Source organism: Erinaceus europaeus, chromosome 10 (genome assembly GCF_950295315.1).
Source record: "Erinaceus europaeus chromosome 10, mEriEur2.1, whole genome shotgun sequence".
Taxonomy (NCBI): domain Eukaryota; kingdom Metazoa; phylum Chordata; class Mammalia; order Eulipotyphla; family Erinaceidae; genus Erinaceus; species Erinaceus europaeus.
This window is the reverse complement of record NC_080171.1, coordinates 124,604,385-124,630,814: the sequence shown is the minus strand read 5'-3', so window position 1 is coordinate 124,630,814 and position 26,430 is coordinate 124,604,385. Positions and strand designations below refer to the sequence as shown.

The 26,430-nt window shown below is 42.1% G+C and overlaps 1 protein-coding gene across 2 annotated transcripts in view; it reads left to right on the top strand.

Moving 5' to 3' along the window:
• ROCK1 (Rho associated coiled-coil containing protein kinase 1) overlaps window positions 1-26,430 on the top strand; it is a 104,989-nt gene that overhangs the window by 7,178 nt on the left and 71,381 nt on the right. For both annotated transcript variants that reach the window (XM_060200766.1, XM_060200765.1), the window contains exons 2-4: window positions 13,900-13,981; window positions 23,269-23,369; window positions 24,774-24,911. In XM_060200766.1, coding sequence (XP_060056749.1) covers window positions 13,900-13,981; window positions 23,269-23,369; window positions 24,774-24,911 — 321 coding nt within the window. The remainder of the gene's footprint in view (window positions 1-13,899; window positions 13,982-23,268; window positions 23,370-24,773; window positions 24,912-26,430) is intronic.

Genomic DNA, 26,430 nt, shown 5'->3' with positions numbered 1-26,430 from the left:
TTGTTGCTGGCTTTGAAAGTGACTGGGATCCATGTGGATTCAGTCGGCTAGGAAGGATCGTCAGTTTCCCCAATGAATGGGTACTCACGGGATGCACCACGAGAAGGTCGATCCAATGCATCCATCTATTCCTGCAATTCCAATTAACTCTATCCCCTCTGAAGATTCCTACAGGCGCTTCCACCAAGCCATCTTCAAAGCAGCTTCCCAAGCCATTCCTCGTGGGAGACGTGCTAACTATACGCCTGGTCTTGATGCTGAATGCGAGCAACTACTAAAGCAGTATGATGAGTCGGGTGACCCAGATGTGGCCGACCATCTCATTGCCTCCCTGGATGCAGCACGCCAAGCCCACTGGCAACAACTCACGGAAAGTCTGAACTTCACCCACTCAAGTAGGAAGGCCTGGAAGCTTCTTCATAGTCTGGGTGCCGGTAGCCAACCCTCTCCCGTCTCCCATCCTCCCGTATCTCCAAACTCAGTGGCCAGTCACCTAACTCAAGTTGGACGTGCTAAGATAGACCCAGTCTGGAAAAGAGAAATTTCCCATGAGTGGTCATCCCACTTCCGTTTATCTTGTCCATCTCCAAAACTCTCTCCCTTTACACTGTCTGAACTGGAAGACGCTTTGAAGAGGGTTAAACCGGGAACAGCTGCTGGCTATGATAACATCACCCCAGAACTCATTCTTAACTTGGGCCCCGCGGCAAAGAAGTGGCTCGCTTCATTCCTGTCCCACATCTTGGAATCCGAATCTATGCCCAAAATTTGGCATCGTGCCAAGATAATAGCAGTTTTGAAACCAAAGAAAGACCCAACACTGGCCGCCAGCTATAGACCAATTTCTCTCCTCTCCGTGTGTTACAAACTCCTTGAGAGGCTGCTTCTGTCACGTATTTCTCCTCTTACAGAGAAATTCCTATCACCCACCCAAGCTGGTTTCCGCCCAGGAAGATCTACCTGCGAACAAGTCCTGGCCCTCTCAACTTACATTGAAAATGGATTCCAGAAGAATTTAAAGATGGGTGCTGTCTTTGTTGATCTCACAGCAGCCTATGACACGGTCTGGCACCGTGGTCTCCTAGTCAAGATCTCAAGATGCCTGCCTCCATGGGTGGCCAACACCATATCGTTTCTTCTCCAAAACAGAAGATTCCGGGTGCATCTGGGTGACAAGTCTAGCAGATGGAGACTTGTTTCAAGTGGCCTCCCCCAGGCCTCTGTTCTGGCTCCTACGCTATTTAATATTTACATCAATGACCTTCCAGAAACTTCTTCAAGGAAGTTCATCTACGCCGATGACATCTGCTGTGCAACTCAGGCATCCAAGTTTGACATCCTCGAGGAAACACTCACGAAAGACATGTCTCTGATATCTGATGACTGTAAAAAATGGCGACTAATCCCTAGCACTGCAAAAACGGTATCATCTGTTTTCCATCTACACCATGCCTCGGCCTCGCGTGAGCTTAATGTGCAGCTTGGCGATACGAGAATCCGGCATGAAGCCCAGCCAGTCTATCTTGGCGTTATTCTCGATCGCACCCTGTCATTTCACGAACATCTCATAAAAACTGCAGCAAAGGTGGGCGCGAGGAATAACATCATTGCAAGACTGGCCAGCTCCTCATGGGGCATGAGCACTTCCACACTGCGATCATCATCTCTGGCATTATGCTATTCCACTGCAGAATACTGTGCCCCAGTATGGTTCCGTAGCCCCCATGTTCACTTGGTCGATTCCAAATTATATTCCTCCATGAGGATCATTTCTGGAACCATCCGTTCCACCCTGGTTCCATGGCTGCCAGTTCTTAGCAACATCGCCCTGCCAGATATTCGTCGGGATGCGGCATCATCTAAGTTCATTTCCCACGTCTACGCTGGACCAGACCTGCCAATATACGCGGATATCTTCGCCCACCCTGTCCAACACTTGACGTCTCGTCATCCAATCTGGTCTCCTACGCCTACACTGAACTTCTCTGTTCAGACTTTTGGAAACAGAGTTGGCAGTCAGCTGAGGTAAAGAACAAACACCTCATCACAGACCCCTGCAAGCGTCCACCCGGCTTTGACCTAGCACGTTATGATTGGGCCCTCCTCAATCGCTATCGAACAGGCCATGGCCGGTGCACCGCTATGTTCCATCGCTGGGGAGCCAGAGACGACCTGAACTGCCCCTGCGGCTACAGACAGACTATGACCCACATAGTCAATGACTGCCACCTCTCCAGATTTAAAGGAGGTCTTGAAACTTTACGTCAGGCTCAACCTGACACTGTTGACTGGCTACGGAAGAAGGGCAAACGCTAGAAGAAGAAGATTTCTGTGGCATCTAAATCTTTACATTTTAGTCTCTAGTTTATCCTAAAAACCTTAACTATCTAGTAGGCATCATCATTTCAGAATTTCTTATCACCCAAATTACCTACATTCCAAAATAAACTCTTATATACTTGCCTGTTTTTGTTGTTCACACTACGCTGTCCGTGCCACACAGCCGGGTCCCACCCCTGACCCTCAGACTGAGAGGCACCCTAGAGCACCACTGCTGTTTTACGTTATGCTGGAGCAAAACCAGGGGCTCACATATTCAGGGTATGGCTCTGAGCCATCTCTCTTATTCCCACACTGGAATTTTTGTTGTGAATTTTAATTTGACAGTCCTAGGCTACATGTTGAATTATCACAACAAATTTGGTTAGCATTCCTGAGTTTTCTGTATAATTCCTTTGTATATCCTGCCAATTGAACTTATCACATTTAGGATAATATGTTCCTTTGGTGGAATGAGAAGACTTGAGAGAATTAAATCTGACCTTAAAGCTATATATGCCTGCAAGTGTACATAATTTATGAGTTAATGAGTGTTGCATGTCTGGTTAGTTAGGACCAGACTGTTTCGATGTTAAAATGCTGCAATGACTTTTCAGAAGAACAAATTACTCAGCAAATCTTTGGTCTAAACTTGGATTCAAGTCTAAGCTATGTTGTGTATTAGATGAGCTTTGGTAAATTATTTTAATCTTATTTCATCTTCAAGTAAGTAGAAGCATAATAGTCCTGGATTATTTTAAGGACTAAATAGTATAGACAAAGCAATTATCACAGCACATAGCATTTATTAAAGATTGTCGATTGGTAGCCATATGTCAGTTACAGTTTGCTGTATGTGCTGTAGTCATTGTATTGGGGTGGGAAGTTGACATTTATTGTTTTCATTAAGTACAGAGTATTTTATTTGGCACCTCAAGCCTGTAAATGACTGTAAATTCACAATTCAATCTGTCTCCCCTTTTCATATACATTCTCCCTGTCTTTTTCCAATAAATGAATAAATAAAAACAAACAAAGGAAGCTAAATGGTCCAGCAGTTGGTCTTTGAAGTGTGCAAACCAATTTAATTGAAAGTGCAGGTATTCAGGAAGAATTCAGTAGATTGGAGCAGGGCTTTTGGTTGGAGACTGTAGGTTCATTTAGTCATGATCTGTATAATACCTACTTTATACCAAGGACTTAGATTGATAAGAAAGGAAGTTAGGAACTGATTTTCAGATATTTAGTTACTATCTTCTGTCATGTTGTGTCTTTTCTACTTATAATATGTGGTCTGTGAATAGGCCCTCTTGCAGCATAAGCATCCTGTGGGTGTAGGGAGAGAGGTAGCTCAGAGTAATAACAATGAGACATGAATGCGGCCATTCATTAATCTCTTCAGTCAAAAATGTTTTTAATCCAGAAGAAGGAACCACATAGAAAGTTTAATAATTGACAAAAGCCTCTCCATTTTAGATTTTCTTAAATTTGCTGCTTAAGTTCATGATTGTAAGCTTCACATTATAAGCTGATTGCAAGTTGTGTATATATGGTAAAAACTAGGGAGTCTATTATAATAAATAACCGAAAACCCCACATACCATAAACTATTGCATGTGGAATTCTGTAGTTGAAGGTGGTCTAATACATCTGTTTCATTCCGGTTCCCACCAAGGAAGGGGATGCATCCATGTAGTGTTGGTTCAAAGCATAGCTGATGGATAGATACCATGCTTCTGTATTAGAAGATGAACAAGGGGTGCTGTTACCCAGCGGGAAAAGTACACTGCTTCTATAGTGTAGTGGAAAGAACACCACTGGAAAATCAGAGCACTGGGGTATTCTTCATTTGCTGAAAACAATAGAAATGAAAATTTTTTTTCTTGCCTGAGCTTCAGTTCTTTTTATATAAGTTCATATACTCATCAGTGTCCTTATTACTGTGATAGAAATGTGAAAAATGTATCACTGATTTATTATTTAAGAGATTTGATCCCTGGCCACCACATGTGATCAAGTGGTGCTCTCCCTTTCAAAATAATTAAACCTTTTTTTTGCCTCCGGGGTTATTGCTGGGGCTCAGTGCCTGCACCATGAATCCACAGCTCCTGGAGGCCATTCCCCTCCCCTTTTGTTGCCCTTGTTGTTGTAGCTTTGTTGTTATTGTTGTTGTTGATGTCATTCGTTGTTGGATAGGACAGAGAGAAATGGAGAGAGGAGGGGGAGACAGAGAGGGGGAGAGAAAGACAGGCATCTGCAGACCTGCTTCACCGCCTGTGAAGCGACTCCCCGGGGGCTCGAACCCTGGTCCTTACGCCAGTCCTTGTGCTTTGCACCACGTGCACTTAACCCGCTGCTCTACCGCCCGACCTCCAAACTTTTTAAAAAAATTTATTTATTCTCTTTTGTTGCTCTTGTTGATTTTTATTGTTGTTGTAGTTATTGTTGTTGTTGTTATTTGATGTCCTCATTGTTGGATAGGACAGAGAGAAATGGAAAGAGGAAGGGAAGACGGGGAGAGAAAGACAGACACCTGCAGACTTGGTTCACCACCTGTGAAGCTACTACCCTGCAGGTGGGGAGCTGGGGGCTCCAACCCTTTTTTTTTTTTAATTGTTATTGATGTTGTCGTTGTTGGGTAGGACAGAGAGAAATGGAGAGAGGAGCGGAAGACAGAGAGGGAGAGAGAAAGACAGACACCTGCAGACCTGCTTCACCGCCTGTGAAGCGACTCCCTGTAGGTGGGGCGCCAGGGGCTGGAACCGGGATCCTTATATAGGTCCTTGCATGTTGCTCCACGTGCGCTTAACCCGCTTTGCCACAGCCCTACTCCCTCTTTTTTTTTTTTTTTTTAAAGGTTGACAATGTTGGGGTAGAGACATAAGAACAAGAAACTCCTCTGTTTTGTTTTGGGAAATACTTATTTATAGCCTTGGAAGATCATCCCAGACACTTTTTTTTTTTTAATACAGATAGTATCACTTAGTTTATTTCTCATAATACTCCTACCTATCCTAAACAGTTTTAAAAATTATTGTCTAGGGGCCGTGTGGTGGTGCACCTGATTGAGCACACACAGTTACTACATGGGAGGGCCTGGGTTTGAGCCCCAGCTCCCCATTTACAGGGGGGATGCTTCACAGTTGGTCTGCAGGTGTCTATGTTTCTCTCTCCCTCTCTGTCTTACCTTTTCTCTTAGATTACCTCTGCTCAATCAAATAAAGGAGGAAATTTTAATTTAAAAAGAAGAAAAAAGCCTGCTGACAGCAGTAGATTTTTAGTGTGGGCACCAAGGCCCAGCAATTAAAACAAAATTGTTGTGTACTTTCCTTTTGCACTAACTGTACAGATCTATGCTTTTTGAACAGAGGTAGTAATTAAGTTACTCATTCATAGATGTATTAAACTGTCCACACATGTCTTCCTTCTCTTACAGACCTACCTCCATACTTGGGATTGTGAAATATAAAACTATTTTTATTGTAGTTTCTAGACATATAGAGTATGATATCTTAGGAGAGAGGTTGTCTTAAACTTATGGTGTCATATTTTAAAACAAAGACTAGCCTGTGCTCCTCTTTTTTCCTATTTATTGTGATTTCATTGCTCTGTATTTTATTTGTAGTCTTCATTCCATATTTCCTATATTGATTTCTGGCAAGAAATGAATGTTTTATCTCAAATTGTTCTCTGTAGCAAGTTTTGAAATGGTGAATTGCAGCTAACTCTCTCTCCTGCAATTGTTATTTATTCAACAAATGTTGATTTGGTACCTGCTAGGAACAGATAGGAGTGGGGTAAGACTAGAAAGGGAGGTGATAGATATGATCATATCTTTCTTTTAAGGCTTAGGATGTATTTAAAAACGTGTGGTAAAGTAGTATAAGCATATAATTTTCAGATAGGAGTCTGTAGATTGTCTGTATTAGATTCACTTGAAGAACTTGTTAGAAATGGAATTCTGGGGCCATGCCCAGAAAAACAAAATCAGAATTTTTTGAGATGAGTCCTAGGATTTTGAGATGCATCCTAGGACATACTCAAGTTTGAAAGCTATAGTTTTTAGGGAAAAAAAAAAAGATATTTTTAAACATTTTTTTCAGTTCCATTAATTGTTGAGGGACTGTTGGTTTGCAGGATTATTGTCACAGTGTCCATTTCTTTTTTTTCCCCTTTTGTTGCCATTGTTTTTTATTGTTGTTGTAGTTATTATTATTTATTTATTTATTTATTTAAAAAAGACACTAACAAAACCATAGGGTAGGAGAGGTACAGCTCCACACAATTCCCACCACTAGATCTCCATATCCCCTCCCCTCCCCTTATAGCTTTCCCATTCTTTATCCCTCTGGGAGTATGGACCCAGGGTCATTGTGGGATGCAGAAGGTGGAAGGTCTGGCTTCTGTAATTGCTTCCCTGCTGAACATGGGCGTTGACTGGTCAATCCATACTCCCAGCCTGTCTCTCTCTTTCCCTAGTGGGACAGGGCTCTGGGGAAGCAGGGCACATTGGTGGGTCTCCTGTCCAAGGAAGTTTGGTCGGCATCATGCAGGCATCTGGAACCTGGTGGCTGAGAATAGAGTTAACATACAAAGTCAAACAAATTATTGAACAAGTTGTAGTTATTGTTGTTGTTATTGATGTCGTCATTGTTGGATAGGACAGAGAAATGGAGAGAGGAGGGGAAGACAGAGAAAGACAGACACCTGCAGACCTGTTTCACCGTCTGTGAAGCGACTCCCCTGCAGGTGGGGAGCCAGGGGCTCAGACCCGGATCCTGGTCCTTGTGCTTTGCACCGCCTGTGCTTAACCTGCTGCACTACCGCCCAACTCCCCGCTTTCCTATTCTTTAACCCTCTGGGAGTATGGACCCAAGGTCATTGTGGGATGCAGAAGGTTGAAGGTGGAAGGTTCTGGCTTCTGTAATTGCTTCCCCACTAAACATGGGCGTTGATAGGTTGATCTATCCAGGGAAGTCTGGTTGGCATCATGGTAGTAGCATCTGGAACCTGGTGGCTGAAAATAGAATTAACATATAAAGCCAAACAAATTGTTGACTAATCATGAACCTAAAAGCTGGACTAGTGTAGGTGAAGAGTTGGGGGGAGGTATCAGTTTTATAGATAGCTAGTAGGCATGTTTTAATTATATAACAAAGGGCCTGTGGCTATACTAGTTTTTTTTTCCCTGTACCTGAATTGTGATATGCAGGTTCCAAGTTATTGTCTGGGGAGATGTCATGGCTGGAAAAAGGACCAGAAAGCTGGATCAGGGAAGAGAGTAGCTCCCTAATATGGGAAAGGGGTTTAAATATTGTTGATTGTAAAACCCATCAATTTGATTTGGTCTGGGGCCCATAATCAGCTTAGGAGCCTGTGTGACCTCTGCATCCTTGTAGATCTGAGCTCACATTCTGTGGACATGAGTAGGAATGTTCCAAGCTGCCCCAATATCAGGACCCATCTTCCTCAGGTATAGCATAGTGAAAAAGCTAAATTAAGTTTATGGTTTTGTAGTGGTTTTAATATGCATTTCCCTGATGATTAATGATATTGATCAGCTTTTTACACACTTGTTGCCTATTTGTATGGCTTCTTTGGAAAAATGTCTATTTAGATTTTCAGCTCATTTCATTTTATCATTTTATTAGAAAGAATGATTTGCAAGACAGTCGTCACCATGAGTACAATTTCTTATTACCCCATGATAATTGTGCACGACACTCCCACTACAGCTTAAGCTCCCTGCCACTGGCAGTGGGTCCTCAGTGCCTTCTCAGCAGCTCCCCGCTAGGACCCCACCTGGGATTGAGCCTATAGCCTCAGGTAGGAGAGTTGCTCCATAATTATTGTACTTCTTCCCAGCCTTATGCTACAACAGTCTTTGTATTACAACCTGTCCTGAGACATCTGGGTTGCTTCCAGGTTTATTTCAAGTAGTGTTGCTATGAACATAGGTGTACATACATATGTGATTTTAAAATATGATTGTTTTTATTATTTAGTGTTTCTGTATTCTGTATATACTTCATATTAATATTTGGTTTGAAAACCTTTCCTCCCATTTGGTAAATTGCCTTTTAATTTTGTCGATGACTTCCTTTGCATGGAAGATTTTTTTCCCTTTATTTTACTGTGGAGGGAGGGAAGAAAGGAGAAATAGGAGACCAGGACATTGCTCTGACACGTGATGCTCTGTTCATTGAAACACCAGTGTCAGGAACTTACCAGCTAAGTTTTCTAGGGGTCTTGTGGTTTCAGGTCCTACATTCAAGTCTTTAATTCATTGTGAGTTGAATAGTGGTCCACTATTACTGCGGTTTTCCCAGCCATTTTATTTTTTTGAAAAAATGTCCTTTGACTATTCTATATTTTGGCTCTTTGGTTATAATTTGTTGCCCATATATATATGTGGGTTTATTCTAGGCTCTTGATTCTTTTTTTTTTTTTTTAATATTTTACTTATTTATTAATGTAAGGAATAGGAGGAGAGAGAAAAAAACAAACATCGCTCTGGTACATGTGCTGCAGGGGATCTAATGCAGGACCTCATATTTGAGAGCCCAACGCTTTATCCACTGCGCTACCTCCCTTCATCGTGAGCTGTCTCTTTCTCTGGGATTTACTCTCCATTTGGCGTCACTCAGTGTTCTCCACCTTTAGCACTGGAGCTTTGTATCTGACAGCTTCAGCTTCAGCTGCTGACTTCAGGCTTTTGAGTCTCAAACCCAGCACTCTGAAGGATGCTACTTCTGAGTTCAGCCTAGGCCATTTGCCCACTCCTCAGCTAATCAGTTGTGAAAAGGGTGGCAGGATTACATGAGAACTCTGAGAATGGGGAGGCGTTTCTCAGGAAAATGAGGGCAGTGGGGCAAGACAGACAGTAACATAGATGTTTACTGTGCCTCCAACCCCTTTTCCTCTTTAACCTCGGATAAGTCACTTACATTCTCTTAAGCAGTGTTCCCAATCTGTAGAGCTAATAATTTACTGCATACATGGTAGCTATCATCAAATGTGAACATCTATATTAAACAGAGTTTCAGTGTTCACAAAAGCAGTAATAGAAGCTGATGATAAATGACTAGTCTTTGGTCAGTTTTGCCTACATGCCCTATGCTCATCAGACACTAACCACAACATTTTTTTTTTTTGCCAGTAGGAGCTTACCTTGCCACTACAATATTAACCTTACTTTTTCAGATGGTTTTAGAATTTTCATTATAATTACATGAATTTTAGTGGTAATCTAAATAAAAGTAATGGACTAGCTTGCAATTGTAGCATTCAGTTCAACCCCTGCTCCTGCATCTCACAGTAGCTTCAGAGTAGTCACTGAATGTGATGAATTACTAGAGATCTTTTGTTCTTTTTAAATAAGCATATATGTACATATATTAATCTATATTGAATGTGGCACTGGGAGTTGGACCCAGGACCCTCATGCATGTGCAGTGCCACCACTGGGTGATGTCCCTGGGCCAGAGAGAGAGAAGCTAGAAAAGAGGCTTGACACTTCGACGCACAGCACTCTGCCATCCATGGCTTTCCTCTCCTTACCCTCACAGCCCCATGGTGCTCTCAAAGTCAGAGCTTTACGGGCTTTACTGTGTAAACCATCTGGCTCTAATTAATAACCTTTTGATTACAAAACACTGAAATCCAACTCAAATTAGGTTTGACTATTAAAGCACGTATTGGGGCAGGAGGTGGCGCACCTGGTTGAGCACACAGTACCCAGCAAGTGCCTGGGTTTGAGCAACCCCACTATCTACCTCCTCAAGTCGCTGGACTATAATAGTCTTAAAAAGAGAGGTTCTGGGAGTCGGGTGATAGTGCAGCGGGTTAAGCGCAGGTGGTGCAAAGTGCAAGGAATGTTGTAAGGATCCCAGTTCAAGCCCCCGGCTCCCCACCTGCAGGTCAGTCACTTCACAAACAGTGAAGCAGGTCTACAGGTGTCTGTCTTTCACTCCCACTCTCTGTCTTCCCCTCCTCTCTCCATTTCTCTCTGTCCTATCCAACAATGATGACATCAGTAATAACAACAATAATAACTACAACAATAAAACCCAAGGGCAACAAAAAGGAAAATAAATATTTTTTAAAAAACTTTAAAAAAGTTTTTTTTAATTTTAATTTTTTTTTGGTAATTTTATTTATTTATCTTCCCTTTTGTTGCCCTTGTTGTCTTTTTATTGTTGTTGTAGTCATCGTTGTTGGATAGGACAGAGAGAAATGGAGAGAGGAGGGGAAGACAGAGAGGAGGAGAGAAAGACAGATACCTGCAGATCTGCTTCACCGCCTGTGAAGCGACTCCCCTGCAGGTGGGGAGCCGGGGGCGAACCGGGATCCTCATGCCGGTCCTTGCGCTTAGCGCCACCTGCGCTTAACCCGCTGCGCTACCGCCCAGCTCCCCCCCAAAAGTTTTTTTTAATAGATTTTATTTATTTATTAATGAGAAAGGTAGGAGGAGAGAGAAAGAACCAGACATCACTCTGTCACATGTGCTGCCGGGGATCGAACTCAGGACCTCATGCTTTAGAGTCCAAAGCTTTATCACTGCGCCACCTCCCGGACCACAAGAGGTTCTATTTTGTGTCAGTTAAGCCTTGAAGAACCTATTAACATGGAAAACGTACTTATTTGATGAGGGGATCCATGAACCCATGTCACTTACTGTGGCCTTTGGATATAAAAGATATTTGTGGGGGTCAGGCAGTGGCGCAGCTGGTTAAGTGCACGTGGTGCAAAGCGCAAGGACCAGCATAAGGATCCCGGTTTGAACCCCTGGCTCCCCACCTGCAGGGCAGTCGCTTCACAGGCAGTGAAGCAGGTCTGCAGGTGTCTGTCTTTCTCTCCCCCTCTGTCTTCCCCTCCTCTCTCCATTTCTTTCTGTCCTATCCAATAATGAACAACATCAACAGTAACAATAATAACCATAACAAGGGCAACAAAAGGGGGGAAAATGGACTCAAGGAGCAGTGGATTCATGGTGCAGGCACTGAACCCCATCAGTAACCCTGGAGGCAAAAAAAAAAAAAGATATTTGTGTCTTGTTCTGCCTGTACGTGTCAACTTGGGAAGTGATGTGATGACTGGACATTGGTATATAATGAGTGGTTGGAGAACAGCTGGTAACATTTGTGACCAATGACAAAATTAGAGCTTTGGGGCAAAAATTAGAATTTTTGAAAACTTTTACTTACCACTGCTTCCCAAATGCTTAGCGATATTTCTCACGCCAGTGGTGGTGCTGAAGTCTGACCCAGGGCTTTGTGCGTAGCAGTGCACATGCTTCATCGGCCAAGAGCAACTTGGGTTCACCTTCCCTCCTTCGCTCCCTCCCTCACTTCACTCACTTCCTCCCTTCCTCCCTCCCTTCTTTCCTTCCTTTCTCCCTCCCTCCCTCCCTCCCTCCCTCCCTTCCTCCCTCCCTCCCTTCCTTCCATCCAACCATCCATCCATCCATCCATCCATCCATCCATCCATCCATCCATCCATCCTATAGAGTCAGAGAGAAATTGAGAGGGAGAGGAGAGACACCTGTAGCACCGCATCACCACTCATGAAGCTTCCCCCTCATGCAGTGGGACTGGGGGCTTGAACTTGGATCTTTGTGCATTCTAATGTGCACATTTATAATTTTATTTCTTTATTGATACACTCATTTATATGCCATTTTTGTGTCCCTCTAGCTCTTTGAATATATTTGGGATTTTTTTTTTAATTTTTATTTTTAAAATGGAAATACTGACAGGACTATATTATAAGAGGGGTACAATTCCACATGATTCCCACCACCAGAACTCCATATCCCATCCCCTCCCCTGATAGATTTCCTCACATCCAAGTACTAACCAGGCCCAACCCTGCTTAGCTTCCGAGATCAGATAAGATTGGGCGTGTTCAGGATGGTATGGCCATAGACCTGATAGCTTTCCTATTCTCTGGGAGTATGGATCCAGTAGGGTCATTGTGGGGAGCAGAAGGTAGGAGGTCTGGCTTCTGTAACTGCTTCCCTGCTGAACTTGGGTGTTGACAGGTGGATCCACACTCCTGGCCTCTCTTTCTCTTTCCCTAGTGGGCTGGGGATCTGGGGAGGTGGGGCTCCAGGACACATGATAGGGTTGTCTACCCAGGGAAGTCAGATTGGCATCATGGTAGCATCTGGAACCTGGTGGCTGAAAGAGTTAAGATAGAAAGGAGAACAAATTTTTGATTAATCATGAATCTAAAGGCAAGAATATTGCAGATGAAGATTTGGGGTCTCCATTTTGGAAAAAGCTAGTAGGTCTATTTTAGGTATTTTGGAATTGTGTTAATTTGTCTAGTAAGTCCTATGACTAGGCCTCCTTGAGGATGCTTTATATTCATTCATTTTTTCCCCTCCCACTAAATAAGTATTTTTCTGTTCATTTCTATGTCTTGTGATTTAGTTACAGAAAATTGACTTGTTTGATTATTGTAATTTGCACTTTGAAAAGCAGATTTATATCATCTCAGGTTTGCTTTGGTTTGGTTTTGGTAAATATAGTAGTCTATTTGCTTTTTGAAACTTTGCCAAACTAATTTCAAGAACAGTATTTCTATGATTTACAGTCTTTGAAGTCTCTTTCTCTACTGCTAATGTTTGAACAGATTTACTTGAATGTTTGATGCAAGTTTAACTAAAATGTGAAACATCAACGCATAACTACAGCTCAAAAATAGAACCACCTTTTCCAGTTTTTGTGGACTGGTTTTGTGATGGTTACTCCATGAATACTTAGCTAAACTTGCTCAAAATTTCAATGTCGGCCTAGGCTTGTGTGTATTCTTGCTCATCCCTCTAGTAAAAGTCATTTGCTTACATCTGTCTAAGTTCCCACTTAAAAGCTCCTGCTGTCTTTTTTTTTTTTTCTATGCGAATGATTGCCTTGGCAAGTGCTCCAAGGACAGACTGGTGAAAATCCAGTATGTTTTTTCACATTAAAAAAGCATCTGAATGTAGGGTTTATTTGTGCTGAACTGCACATCTTAGTGAGTGCTGTGCACTTAGTGGTGCTATAGTGTCTTCTCCTTTCTCACTCACAGCAGTGGAATCAAGCACAGAGCTCTGGGAATGAACACCAGAAACAAAACAAGTGAGTGTAGATGTTCAGTAAAAGCAGGATACGTAAAGAGATGTTTTATTCTTCACTCATAAAAATTGAAAGCAGGGGCCAGGTGGTGGCGCACTGGGTTAGGTGCACATGGTGCAAAGCACAAGAACCCCAGTTCAAGCCCCCGGCTCCCCATCTGCAGGGGGGAAGCTTCACAAGTAGTGAAGCAGATCTGCAGGTGTCAATCTTTCTCTACCCTTTCTGTGTCTTTGCCTCCTCTCCCAGATTCTCTCTGTCCCATCCAACAACAACAACAACAGCAGTAACAACAATAACAATGGCAACAAAATGGGAAAAAATGGCCTCCAGAAGCAGTGGAATCATAGTGCAGGCACTGAGCCCCAGCGATAACCCTGGAGGCCAAAAAAAAAAAAAAAAATTGAAAGCATGTATTATGACTCAAATGTCTAACTGTTTGTTTGTTTGTTTGTTTGTTTAGGATGGATTGGATGCTTTGGTGTATGATTTGGATTTTCCTGCCTTAAGAAAGAACAAAAATATTGACAACTTTTTAAGCAGATGTAAGTAAATTTGTGTGGTGGTTAGAGAGAAACTAATAGAAATTATTTTAATGCTATACCTTTTCTTTTTCCGCTCTGGCTATTTTGTCAATAACTTCTACATAAAATGACTAGGAACAAAGAAACTGTTTGACTACATGCCAGGAGAACCCATAAAATACTTTGTAGAGGGAGTTGGACAGGAGTGCAGGTGGCGCAAAGCACAAGGACCGGCATAAGGATCCTGGTTTGAGCCCCTGGCTCCCCACCTGCAGGGGAGTTGCTTCACAGGCGGTGAAGAAGGTCTGCAGGTGTCTGTCTTTCTCTCCCCCTCTGTCTTCCCCTCCTCTCTCCATTTCTATCTGTCCTATCCAGCGACGACGACATCAACAGCCAACAGTAACTACAACAATAAAAAAATTACTTTGCAGAGAATGACAAGCAAATGACTAAAGTAATTATGTTTAAATAAGTATAGACCATGTACATCTAACTTACTGTGATGCTTTTCACTTAGCAGTGAACTATTCTTTTTATATCTGTATCTGTGGGTAAGAATGTAAACACTACATCCATCCTACCAACTGAAAAATAAGAATTATCTTCATAGAGGTTGACTTGTATTTAACTTTGACAGATGGTATTTTCTTAAATCTTTTTTTTTTAAAGAGTTTATTTATTAATGGGAAAGATAGGAGGAGAGAGAAAGAACCAGAGATCACTCTGGTACATGTGCTGTCGGGGACTGAACTCAGGACCTCATGCTTGAGAGTCCAGTGTTTTATCCACTATACCTCCCAGACCACTCAAATCTTTATTTGATACTAGATTTTATTATGATATAGCTTAAAACTTTTAATCTTAAAGAATTGGCTGTAAAATTTAGACCGCAAAATCCTTCACATTTAATTTATTTATATATATATGTGTGTTGTTAAAATTTTCGGAGGCTCTTGCCGGCCTGGCTTGCTTCACAGGCAGGTAACAGAGACGCGGAGACAACGGCTGGGCAGGGAAGCTGTATTTCTTTATTCAGGAACAACGATTCACAAACTAAGACAAACTAATCACCAAACAGAACTCTGCTGTCTCTGAGGCGGCACAAGCACTCCCTCTCTTACTCTGGAAGTCAGGAACTCTCCAACTCTGGCACTCTGAAACTCTCGAACTCCGGAACTCAGGAACTCTGGCTAACTCAGGAACTCAGGAACTCAGTCTAACTCAGGAACTCAGGAACTCAGTCTAACTCAGGAACTCAGGAACTCTGGCACTCTCGAACTCAGGAACCCTCTCCTGGGGTCCCTTTGGGGCGGGGCCAAGCGGGCCCGCGAAATTAGCAGGCCTGATCCAATTCTCTTGGCGGGGGGGAGGGCTAGAACAAACCAATGTAAAGCATACGACATATATGTATATATTACATATTACATTAGAGTGACACATTTAAGGTAACTGAGTTTAGAGTTAACCTTTTAACTTTGGTAACTTTTTTTTAATACAAAAAAATTGGGAGGGAAGGGGGAGATAGAAAGGGAGAGAGACCCCTGCAACACTGCCTCACCACTTGCAAAACTTTCCTCCTGCAGGTGGGGACCAGGGCCTTGAACCTGGGTCCTTGAGCACTATAACTGTGCACTCAACCAAGTGTGCCACCACCCGGCCCCTACTTTTTTTTTTTTTTTTTTAAATACAAAGAAATTGGGAGGGAAGATAGAAAGGGAGAGTCAGGGGCTGGGTGGTGGTGCACTTGCTTGAGCGTACATGTCAAATGCCTAAGGACCTGGGCTCAAGCCCTCTGCCCCCACTTGCAGGGGGAAAGCTTTGTGAGTGGTGAAGCAGGGCTGCCGGCGTCTCTCTGTCTCTATCACCTTCTTCCCTCTCAATTTCTGGCTGTCTCTGCCCAATATATAAATAAAGATGATCAAGAGAGGGAGAGAGACAGAGAGACACCTGCAGCCTGCTTCAGCACCTGTGAAGCTTCCTTCCTTGCAGGTGGGGAGCAGGGGCTCGAACCCAGGTCCTGGCCTGTAGCAGCACGCACATTACAGGGTGCAGCACCACTCGGCCCCAACAACATGCTCTATTAGGAAGTTTTATTTTCCCAGTAGTCAAATATTTTTGTTGTTGTAATTTCCACTATCATTTCTACAATTTGAAATCATGCCATAGATTGTTACTGCAGCCTAGGAAGTGGTGCAGTGGTGTAATGAGAACTTGGAATCCTGAGATCTCCAGGCTTATTCTGTGCACCACATGTGCCAGAGTGATGCTCTTGTGAGCATCATTAGTAAGTAGATCTTTTAAAGAATTAGCAATTTTGGGAGTCGGGCAGTAGCGCAGTGGGTTAAGCACACATGGTGCAATGCGAAAGGACCAGCGTAATGAAATCCGGACTGAGCCCCCAGCTCCCCACTTGTAGGGGGATCTCTTCACAAGCGGTGAGGTGGGTCTGCGGGTGTCTCTTTCTCTCCCCCTCTGTCCTCACCTCCTCTCTCCATTTCTCTCTGTCCTATCTAACAATGACGACATCAATAACAACAACAACTACAACAATAAAAAACAACACGGGCAACAAAAGGGAAAATAAATAAATAAATAAACTGAATGGTTATGCAAAAAGACTCTTATGCCTGAGGCTCCAAGATCCCAGGTTCAGTCCCCAGACCACCATATGCCAGAGCTGAGCAGTGCTCTGGTAAAAAAAGAAAAAGAAAAGAAATGCACTATTTCTCACCTGATGGGAGACCAAGAATACATGCTTATTTGTTCAAAGGGGATAAGATAGTTTTGTCAAAACTGATTGATGAAGTGATTGGCAAGTAGTCATGTCCCAGAAGAAGAAATCATTCTGTTTGCTTGAGGACATCAGGCTGGAGAGACATTTTAGGAAAGGATCAACAGCTGAGAAAGGGATGAATATTTCCAGCACTGTGTTTATGTGGGCAGTTGCAAATAACAGGACACTGAGTAGCACTGTTGAGAGAGCACCTGAAGCAAGACTTTAGAATCAGGCAGTGGCAGTTTCTAACTATGCTGTGCTGTGGAGTGTGTTTCAGCTGTTTGTTTCTCAAACTGTGTTTATGTGATAAGCACTAACAAAAGCATAGCATATGTTCTTGAGTTTGAATTTTGCAGTAAGACAATTCTGGTTTTTATTATTTTTTATTTACTTTGGATAGAGACAAAAATTGAGAAGGGAGGGGGACAGAGAGGGAGAGAGCACAACAGCTGCAGCCCTGCTTTACCCAAGTTTCCCCCTAGCAGGTGGGGGTTAGGGGCCTGAACTCTAATGTGTGCACTCAGCCACCACCCTCCCTCCCGCAACTCTGATAGTTACTGTAGATGCAGGCATTGAACCCAGGGCCTCATGCATGTGATGCATACACTTTACCACTGGGCCACTTCCCTGGTGGCCAGCTTTTATCTCATTTTTTATGAGAAAGCCACATCATCATCCATGGAGTTCTGTTTGTCTAAGTTGCTTTCTTAGGAGGTGCTGAAGACTGAACCTAGTGTGCTATCCATGCTTTACTAATGAATCACATCCCTTGCTTGACTCCTACAGTTTTTTAAATTTTAATTTATTAGTGATTTAATAATGCTACACATTATTTGAAGACTCAGCCACGTGAGCAAGTGAAACAAAATAAGGTTAAATAAATAAGATTACATCAAATGAATTTTTTTTTTTGCCTCCAGGGTTATCGCTGGGGCACAGTGCCTGCACTACAAACCACTGCTCCTGGTGGCCTCCCCCCCCCCCCCCCACATTTTATTGGATAGGACAGAAAGATACTGAGAGGAAGAGAAAGATGGACACCTGCAGACCTGCTTTACCACTTGTGAAGTAACCTCCTTGCAGGTGGGGAGAGGGGGTGGGGGAGCTCTCCAACTGGGAGCCTTGTGCTGGTCCTTGGTCTTTGTACTATGTGTGCTTAGCCCAGTGTGCCACTGGCCAACCCCAAAAATCTTAAAAAAATTTTTTAAAATTTATTTATTATTAGATAGAGACTGAGAAATTGAGAGAGGAGGACAGGTAGGGAGGGAAAGAGAGAGACACCTACAGTCCTGCTTCACCACTTGTAAAGCTTTTCCCTATAGGTGGGGAACCAGGGTCTTGAACCTGGGTCCTTGCACACTAGTGTGTGCACTTAATTAGATGTGCCATGTCCTGGCCCCTTGAGATACTTGTATGTTGAAAGAACATTACATAAAGATAAAAAGGAGAGGGAAGACAAGACACCTGCAGCTCTGCAGGTGCGGGCCAGGGCTTGAATCTGAGTCCTTACACACTTATAGTGTGTGCGCTTAACCACCACCTGGCCCCTTGATTTAATCTTACTGCTAAAAAATTTTATTCTGGAACCCTAGGCCCAATATTTCATTTCCTTATGATAAATCCCTAGGAGCAGAATTCACTAAATATATATTGTGATTCTTCAAAAATTTAAAGAAAAATTACTCATTTTATTTTTGTAGATGTTTTTAAGAGTCCATATATGATAACTCTGAAAGTAATATGTTTTCAACTTTTTTGATCTCTTTGTTAACTTGTGACTAGAAATCGGTTAAGAATTCCATTCATGGGAGTCGGTTGGTAGTGCAGCAAGATAAGCGCACGTGGAGCAAATCGCAAGGACCAGCGTAAGGATCCTGTTTCAAGCCCCCGGCTCCCCACCTTCAGGGGAGTCGCTTCACAGGCGGTGAAGCAGGTCTGCAGGTGTCTGTCTTTCTCTTCCCCTCTCTGTCTTTTCCCTCCTCTCTCCATTTCTCTCTGTCCTATCCAATAACGATGGCATCAACAATAGCTACAAGAGCAATAAAAGGGGGGGCAACAAAAAGGAAATAAATGAATATTTTTAAAAAGAGAATTCTATTCATAACTCAATTATTCATTTCATTCTTTGCTTACTGTGCTGGGTTCTTTTTTTCAATATCACCTAACTCTCTGACACTGAACGCTCTCTCAGTATCACCAGAACCAGCATAGTTCATCATCACAAATTGGTAAAAGGTTTTGAATGTTCTTGCAGTTCTGTTTATGATTTTGTATGAAACAAATTTTGGAAATAATGAAAAGGTTGATGTTTATTATAAGAAAAGGATGCAGGAGGTCAGGCGGTGGCACAGTGGATTAAGCACACATGGTACAAAGCGCAAAGAACAGCAGAAGGATCCCGGTTCGAGCCCCTGGCTCCCCACCTGCAGGGGAGTCACTTCACAGTTGGTGAAGCAGGTCTGCAGGTGTCTGTCTTTCTCTCCCCCTCTCTGTCTTCTTCTCCTCTCTCCATTTCTTTCTGTCCTATCCAACAATAACAACATCAGTAACAATAATAATAACCACAGCAACCAGGGGAACAAGGGAGGGGGCCGTGGACTCCAGCTAGTAGGTCTATTTTAGGCATATTCCAAGGGGTCCATGATTTTACTAATTCTTACCTGAGTCTGACGGCTAAATGGTTTTTAAAACTCACATAAGAAATGAATGTAGGTAGAGGAGAAAATACTGTCAAAAACGGAGCATTGAGATCAGATGCGATCGGGTGTGTTCAGAGTAGTATGGCTGTAAGTAAGACTGAGCACTGAGTACCTTCAATTTTAAGAAATCTGGGAGAAGAGGAAGAACTAGCAAAAGGAATTTAAAGTAGCCATTAACGTTGAAAATATTGTTTAGTGTTACTCTGGCAACCAAGTAAAGAAGACATATCAAGAGAGAATGACTGGGGGGTGGGTGGTGGTGTGCCTGACAGAGCCTGTATGTTACCGTGCGTGAGGTGTGCCTGACAGAGCCTGTATGTTACCGTGCGTGAGGTGTGCCTGACAGAGCCTGTATGTTACCGTGCGTGAGGTGTGCCTGACAGAGCCTGTATGTTACCGTGCGTGAGGTGTGCCTGACAGAGCCTGTATGTTACCGTGCGTGAGGTGTGCCTGACAGAGCCTGTATGTTACCGTGCGTGAGGTGTGCCTGACAGAGCCTGTATGTTACCGTGCGTGAGGTGTGCCTGACAGAGCCTGTATGTTACCGTGCGTGAGGTGTGCCTGACAGAGCCTGTATGTTACCGTGCGTGAGGTGTGCCTGACAGAGCCTGTATGTTACCGTGCGTGAGGTGTGCCTGACAGAGCCTGTATGTTACCGTGCGTGAGGTGTGCCTGACAGAGCCTATATGTTACCGTGCGTGAGGTGTGCCTGACAGAGCCTGTATGTTACCATGCGTGAGGACCCAGGTCCAGTCTCTGCCAATCTGCAACAGGGAAGCTTCACAAGCAGTTGAGCAGTGCTACAGGTGTCTCTCCTCTCTTGTGCAGTCTCTGCCTCTTGCCCTCTGTTAAAAACAAAAAGGAAAAATGGTCCCCAAGACTGTTGGAGTTGTTTAGGCACTGATCTCCAGTGATAATCCTTGTGGAAAAAAGAGTGAAAATGACTAGAATGTGTCAAAAACAACAGACCTGTCAGGATGAAGACTGAGAACTGGTTGTTGGATTTAGCAACACTTGTGACTTATCAAAACAAGTTTGATAGAAGGATAAGGGCTAGAAGTGTCTGGAATAGATTACAGAACAAATGAGGGGCAAGGGCAGAGCATAATAGTTATGCAAACAGACTTTCATATCTGAGGCTTCCAAGACCCAGGTTCAACCCCGTACTACTGTAACCCACAGTTGAGTTGTGCCCTGGTTAAAAAACAGAGTAGGGAGTCGGGCGGTAGCATAGCAGGTTAAGCGCATGTGGTGCGAAGCTCAAGGACCAGCGTAAGGATCCTGGTTCGAGCCCCTGGCTCCCCCCCTGCAGGGGGTCGCTTCACAAGCAGTGAAGCAAGTCTGCAGGTGTCTGTCTTTCTCTCCCCCTCTCTGTCTTCCCCATCTCTCTCCATTTCTCTCTGTCCTATCCAGCAACAACAACAATAATAATTACAACAATAAAACAACAAGGGTAACAAAAGGGGGGAAAAAACGAGCAAACGAAAAGAGAAAGAGAGAATAGATAACAGTACAAAGAACCTTTGAGGAATTTTGTTATGGTGGAATTGAGTGGAGTACTAGCTGGTGAGAAAAGTGCATTCAAGAGGTTTTTGTTTATCTTTTGTTTTATTTTGTTCAAGATAAACTGATTTGAAGATAAAGATCACTGGCATGATTGAGGGAATAAGTAGTGTTTAGAGGATTCCATGATTTCCAGTAGAGCAGTGGTTTGCAAACTGCAATACATAGGTCAACTCTGGTTAGCTCCCTATTTCTGTATGTGTCGTGAACTAAATGGTTTTAATTTTTGTGTGTGTATGTGTGATAAGTGAATAAAAGAATATCTCATGACCTGAAAATTATATGACATTCAGTATCTGGTGTTCATAAACAGTTTTATTGGGACATAGCCTCACTCAGCCTTGTACACCTGTTTGTGGTTGCTTTTGTGTTACAGCAATTGAGTTGGGTAATTGTGACAGAAACTACATGGCCTTGCCACTGTTTCACTTTGCTGGGAGGCACTGTATAAACCACAAAGACAAAAGACGACATAGTGACAACTTGATAGGCTGTCATGTATATCACCGTAACACACCATTTATTTCATTATTACCAAGGGATACCCATTCTTTCAAAACAGAGAGAAAAGTGAACTTTGATAAGCAATCTAGAGTGAATTTTCTGTATTCTTTTGAGGTGACTATCATACTCCACAAATAGTTTTCATGGAACAAGTACAAACAAGAATATTTTTTAAAGAAATTGAGGAAATACCATAGTACAACTTGAAGTGAAGTCTGCTAAGATGTATTAAACGTGATGTGAATCAAAATCATGTATAGCACAGAAAAAGATTCAGTTGGACAAACTAACAGAGCTTGTTTATAGTGTTCATGTTACAAATCGCCAGATCTTTGTTGAAATACTCCAATACGTCATGTATAACAAACCACAGTGTCACTGACAAACATCATTTTCTCTGGACACAACCATCAAGTCAGTGATTTTAGGCAGAAATTGATGCTTAGCATATAGCAATTTGATGGTAACATTTGGTAATGGTAACATTTTTTAATTAAAAATTATTTCAGATGCAATAGGGTTTAGATTATTCATGTGTCAAAGTTGACTCTCAGTTGCATGTACTTATTGGCCATAATGTATACAAACACTAGGGTATAATGTGCATTTAATAGCAAAACTTTTATTAGGAACTAGAACTTATGTTTGGTAGTGCTTCTGTATTTTGTACAACCCTGAAATGTGAAGCTTTTCCATGTAATCTCCTGCCAGTGTTGACCCATGTGGATTAAAATAGCCCTATTTTAATCTGTGACCAAATTAGGAATTAAAACATCTATCCAGTGGGGATTTGTAAATTATTGTAGTTTTTAGCATGACAGGTTTATATAAATAATTGTAGTGATTTCCACTGTGTGTCGTAAGTTAGAATCTAGATCTAAAAGAGAAATGTAATGCAGTGTAAGAATGTGAATCTTTAATGTGGTCACCTAAGATACTTAAATCACACCTTTTAAATAGTATCTTGGGGGACGGGCAGTGATAAATCAGTTTATCTGTGCACAGTGGGTTAAGCGCACATGGCGTAAGGTGCATGGACTGGCTTAAGGATCCAGGTTCGAGCCCCTGGCTCCCCACCTGCAGGGGGGTCGATTTACAGGCGGTGAAGCAGGTCTGCAGGTGTCTATCTTTCTCTCCCCCTCTCTGTCTTCCCCTCCTCTCTCCATTTCTCTCTGTTCTATCCAACAATGACAGCAATGACAACAACAATAATAACAACAACAGTGATAAACAACAAGGGCAAAAAAGGGGAAAAAATAGCCTCCAGGAGCAGTGGACTCATAGTGCAGGCACCGAGCCTCAGTGATAACCCTGGAGACCAAAAAAAAAAAAAAAAAAAAAAAAATATATATATATATATATATATATATATATATATGAGTATCTTAAAATTTTACTTTGCAAGAAATAAATTAATTTTATTAATCTAAAATATCTATTTATGATCTCAATTCAAGCTAGATGTATACTTAAAATCAAGAACTAATTATCCTCAAATGTATGTATAATGCCATTTTTTCCAAATATTTTGTCAGACTTTAATGAAATTATTTTAAAAACTAGAGAAAAGTCATTTCAGGTTTTATTTAAAGTAACTCTTAATACAATGACAAATTCTCTATTATATGTTCAATAACTTTGTTACTATATTTTAGATAATTGATTTTCTTTTTCTTAAACTGGATTTCAGAAGCACTTGGATATAAAGTAAGCATTGCTATGCAGTTTTACTGATTTAAAATTGTGACCATTTTCTTTTCATACAGATAAAGACACAATAAATAAAATCAGAGACTTACGAATGAAAGCTGAAGATTATGAGGTAGTGAAGGTGATTGGTAGAGGTGCATTTGGAGAAGTTCAACTGGTAAGTCGTGTTGATGGGACTATAACTAGCTTTGGGTCAGGATAGCTCACCTGGGGGTGTGCCTGCTAAGTCATGTTGATGGGACTAAAACCTCCTAGCTTTGGGTCAGGATAGCTCACCTGGGGGTGTGCCCGTTAAGTCATGTTGATGGGACTAAACCCTCCTAGCTTTGGGTCAGTATAGCTCACCTGGGGGTGTGCCTGCTAAGTCATGTTGATGGGACTAAACCCTCCTAGCTTTGGGTCAGGATAGCTCACCTGGGGGTGTGCCGCTCTGTTTCATGCAGGAGACCCAGTTTTGAACTCAGCTCCCCCTTGGAAATTTGCTGTTTTGGAGATTTGGCCTTTTTCCCTCTTTTAGTCCTGGGAGTTGCCCCTCACCCCTTTCTGCTCACAGGCCACACGTGTTTGTACTCATCTGTGGCTTGGGTAGTTTTTGGAGAGATCCTGGTTGTGTTTTGTTAAGTTTTCAGGTAATTTTCATTGATTTTCTTGGTTGATTTGGGAGAGAAAACCCTAGCTACTGCTATTCCACACCCACGCCTCCAAAAGTCCCTCTTTCCCTCTTCTGTGCTGAAAAAGTTGGCCCAGAGTGGCAAAGCCCTGGTGATCATGAAGCAAAACAATGCCCTTTTTAAATTAAAAAAAAAAAATTTTGTCTTTAACACACGTTTGTAAAATTGTTGCTTCAAATTGCCCTCAATATTCTTGCCTTAAGATATAAGAGCATAGAGCCAAGTTTCAGCAGTATTGCAACATATTTTGATCAACTGTCAGTGGTAGAAAAGGCCTTTCAGGCATCAGCAGAGCTCTCTTTACTACTGGTAACTAACTGTAAATCTTCCAAACTGCAGTGGAAAATTTTATGAATAGAAAGAAGTATACATAGTTGGGGTGGGAGAGGGTTGGGTTGCTATGTAATACAGGAAATAATTTTTTTTTTCCTTTGGTCCGGGAGGTGGCACAGTGGATATAAAGCATTGGACTCCCAAGCATAAGGTCCCAAGTTCAATCCCTGACAACACATGTACCAGAGTGATGCTCTGACTTTTCCCTCCTGCCTCTCATTAATAAATGAAATGTTAAAAAATTTTTCTGTTATTATGGTTATTAAAACCTCAACATTACCTAATTAAGATAGTTCAGTAGAAGGAAATACATAGTACATAGAACAATAATGTTAAAATGTTTTTTTAATAAGATTTTAAAACATTTGTTAAATTGTTTTGGCAGAACCAGTGAGACAGTATAACAGTTATGCAAAAGACTTAATCCCCAGCACCACTGGAAGCCAGAACCATACTCTGCTTCAAAATTAAAACTAAAACAAATAAATAAGTAAATAGTTCTGGGAAATACAAAGCTTTAAATGTTAACAAAAGGTTCATTGTTTTCCATTTTAAAGGTAAGGCACAAATCCACCAGGAAGGTCTATGCTATGAAGCTTCTAAGCAAATTTGAAATGATTAAGAGATCGGATTCTGCTTTTTTTTGGGAAGAAAGGGACATCATGGCTTTTGCTAACAGTCCTTGGGTTGTTCAGGTAGGTTTCACTCCTGTTTCATTATTGCTGCCCCAGTCTGCAACTACACATATCTGAGATGCTTGCTTTGTTTTTCTGAACAGTGATAAGGAATATGGCTACTTCAGAATTGTCTAATATAATACCGTATTTTAAAAATCATAATACTTAGTGGATCATTTCTTGGAGGAAAATATTGCCAAAAGAAAATATGTTTCTGTATGATTTCTTTTTTTAAATTTTTTTTGTAATATTTATTTTATTTATTCCCTTTTGTTGCCCTTGTTGTTTTATTGTTGTAGTTATTATTGTTGTTGTCGTTGGATAGGACAGAGAGAAATGGAGAGAGGAGGGGAAGACAGGAGGAGAGAAAGATAGACACCTGCAGACCTGCTTCACCGCCTGTGAAGCGACTCCCCTGCAGATGGGGAGCCGGGGTTTGAACCGGGATCTTTATGCCGGTCCTTGTGCTTTGCGCCACCTGCGCTTAACCCGCTGCACTACTGCCCGACTCCCTCTGTATGATTTCTAAGTATTAAGAAATTTAAATAATCTGCCTTGATTTAGGTAAAGTCATATACTAATATTATACATTTGATTTTTTTTCCTCAAAAAATGTGAATCACTTGCATATCTAACTATTCATCTATTTGTTCTTCTCATCTTGTGGAGAGGAAGGTATGGGGAAACGTAAGGGGTAAATGGCTTAGCCAGACTCATGCTGTATTGTCTTCTGAGGTTTTCAGTAAGAAAGAAAAAGTAGTTATTGGTTCTAGTATTGACTGCCTATCTAAAAAACTGCACAAGTCAAATACTTGTTTGAGCTTTAGAATTTCCTTGTTTCCAAGTGTGAAAGTTGACACAGATTGGCTCTTTTCTTTTTTTTTTTTTTTACCTTTTTAAAAAAATATTTATTTGCACAAGGACCGGCATAAGGATCCCGGTTCGAATCCCGGCTCCCCACCTGCAGGGGAGTTGCTTCACAGGCGATGAAGCAGGTCTGCAGGTATCTATCTTTCTCTCCTCCTCTCTGTCTTCCCCTCCCTCTCTCCATTTCTCTCTGTCCTATCCAACAACGACAACAACAATAATAACTACAACAATAAAACAACAAGGGCAACAAAAGGGAATAAATAAATATCTATTTATTTATTTATTCCCTTTTGTTGCCCTTGTTTTATTGTTGTAGTTATTATTGTTATTGATGTCGTCGTTGTTGGATAGGGCAGAGAGAAATGGAGGGAGGAGGGGAAGATGGGGTGAGAAAGACTGACACCTGAAGACCTGCTTCACTGCCTGTGAAGCGATCCCTGTGAAGCGACCCCCCTGCAGATGGGGAGCTGGGGGCTAGAACCGGGATCCTTACGCAGGTCCTTGCGCTTTGTGCCACATGCACTTAACCCGCTGCGCTGCCACCCGACTCCCTTCTATTTTTAAGGTTGGTATTACTTTAGGTGAAGTCTTGAGGGTGAGGCTAACAGGAATTTGGGTAGGTCATAGTTTTGGGTTTTCTGTTTCTATTTCTGTGTTTCATCTGTCA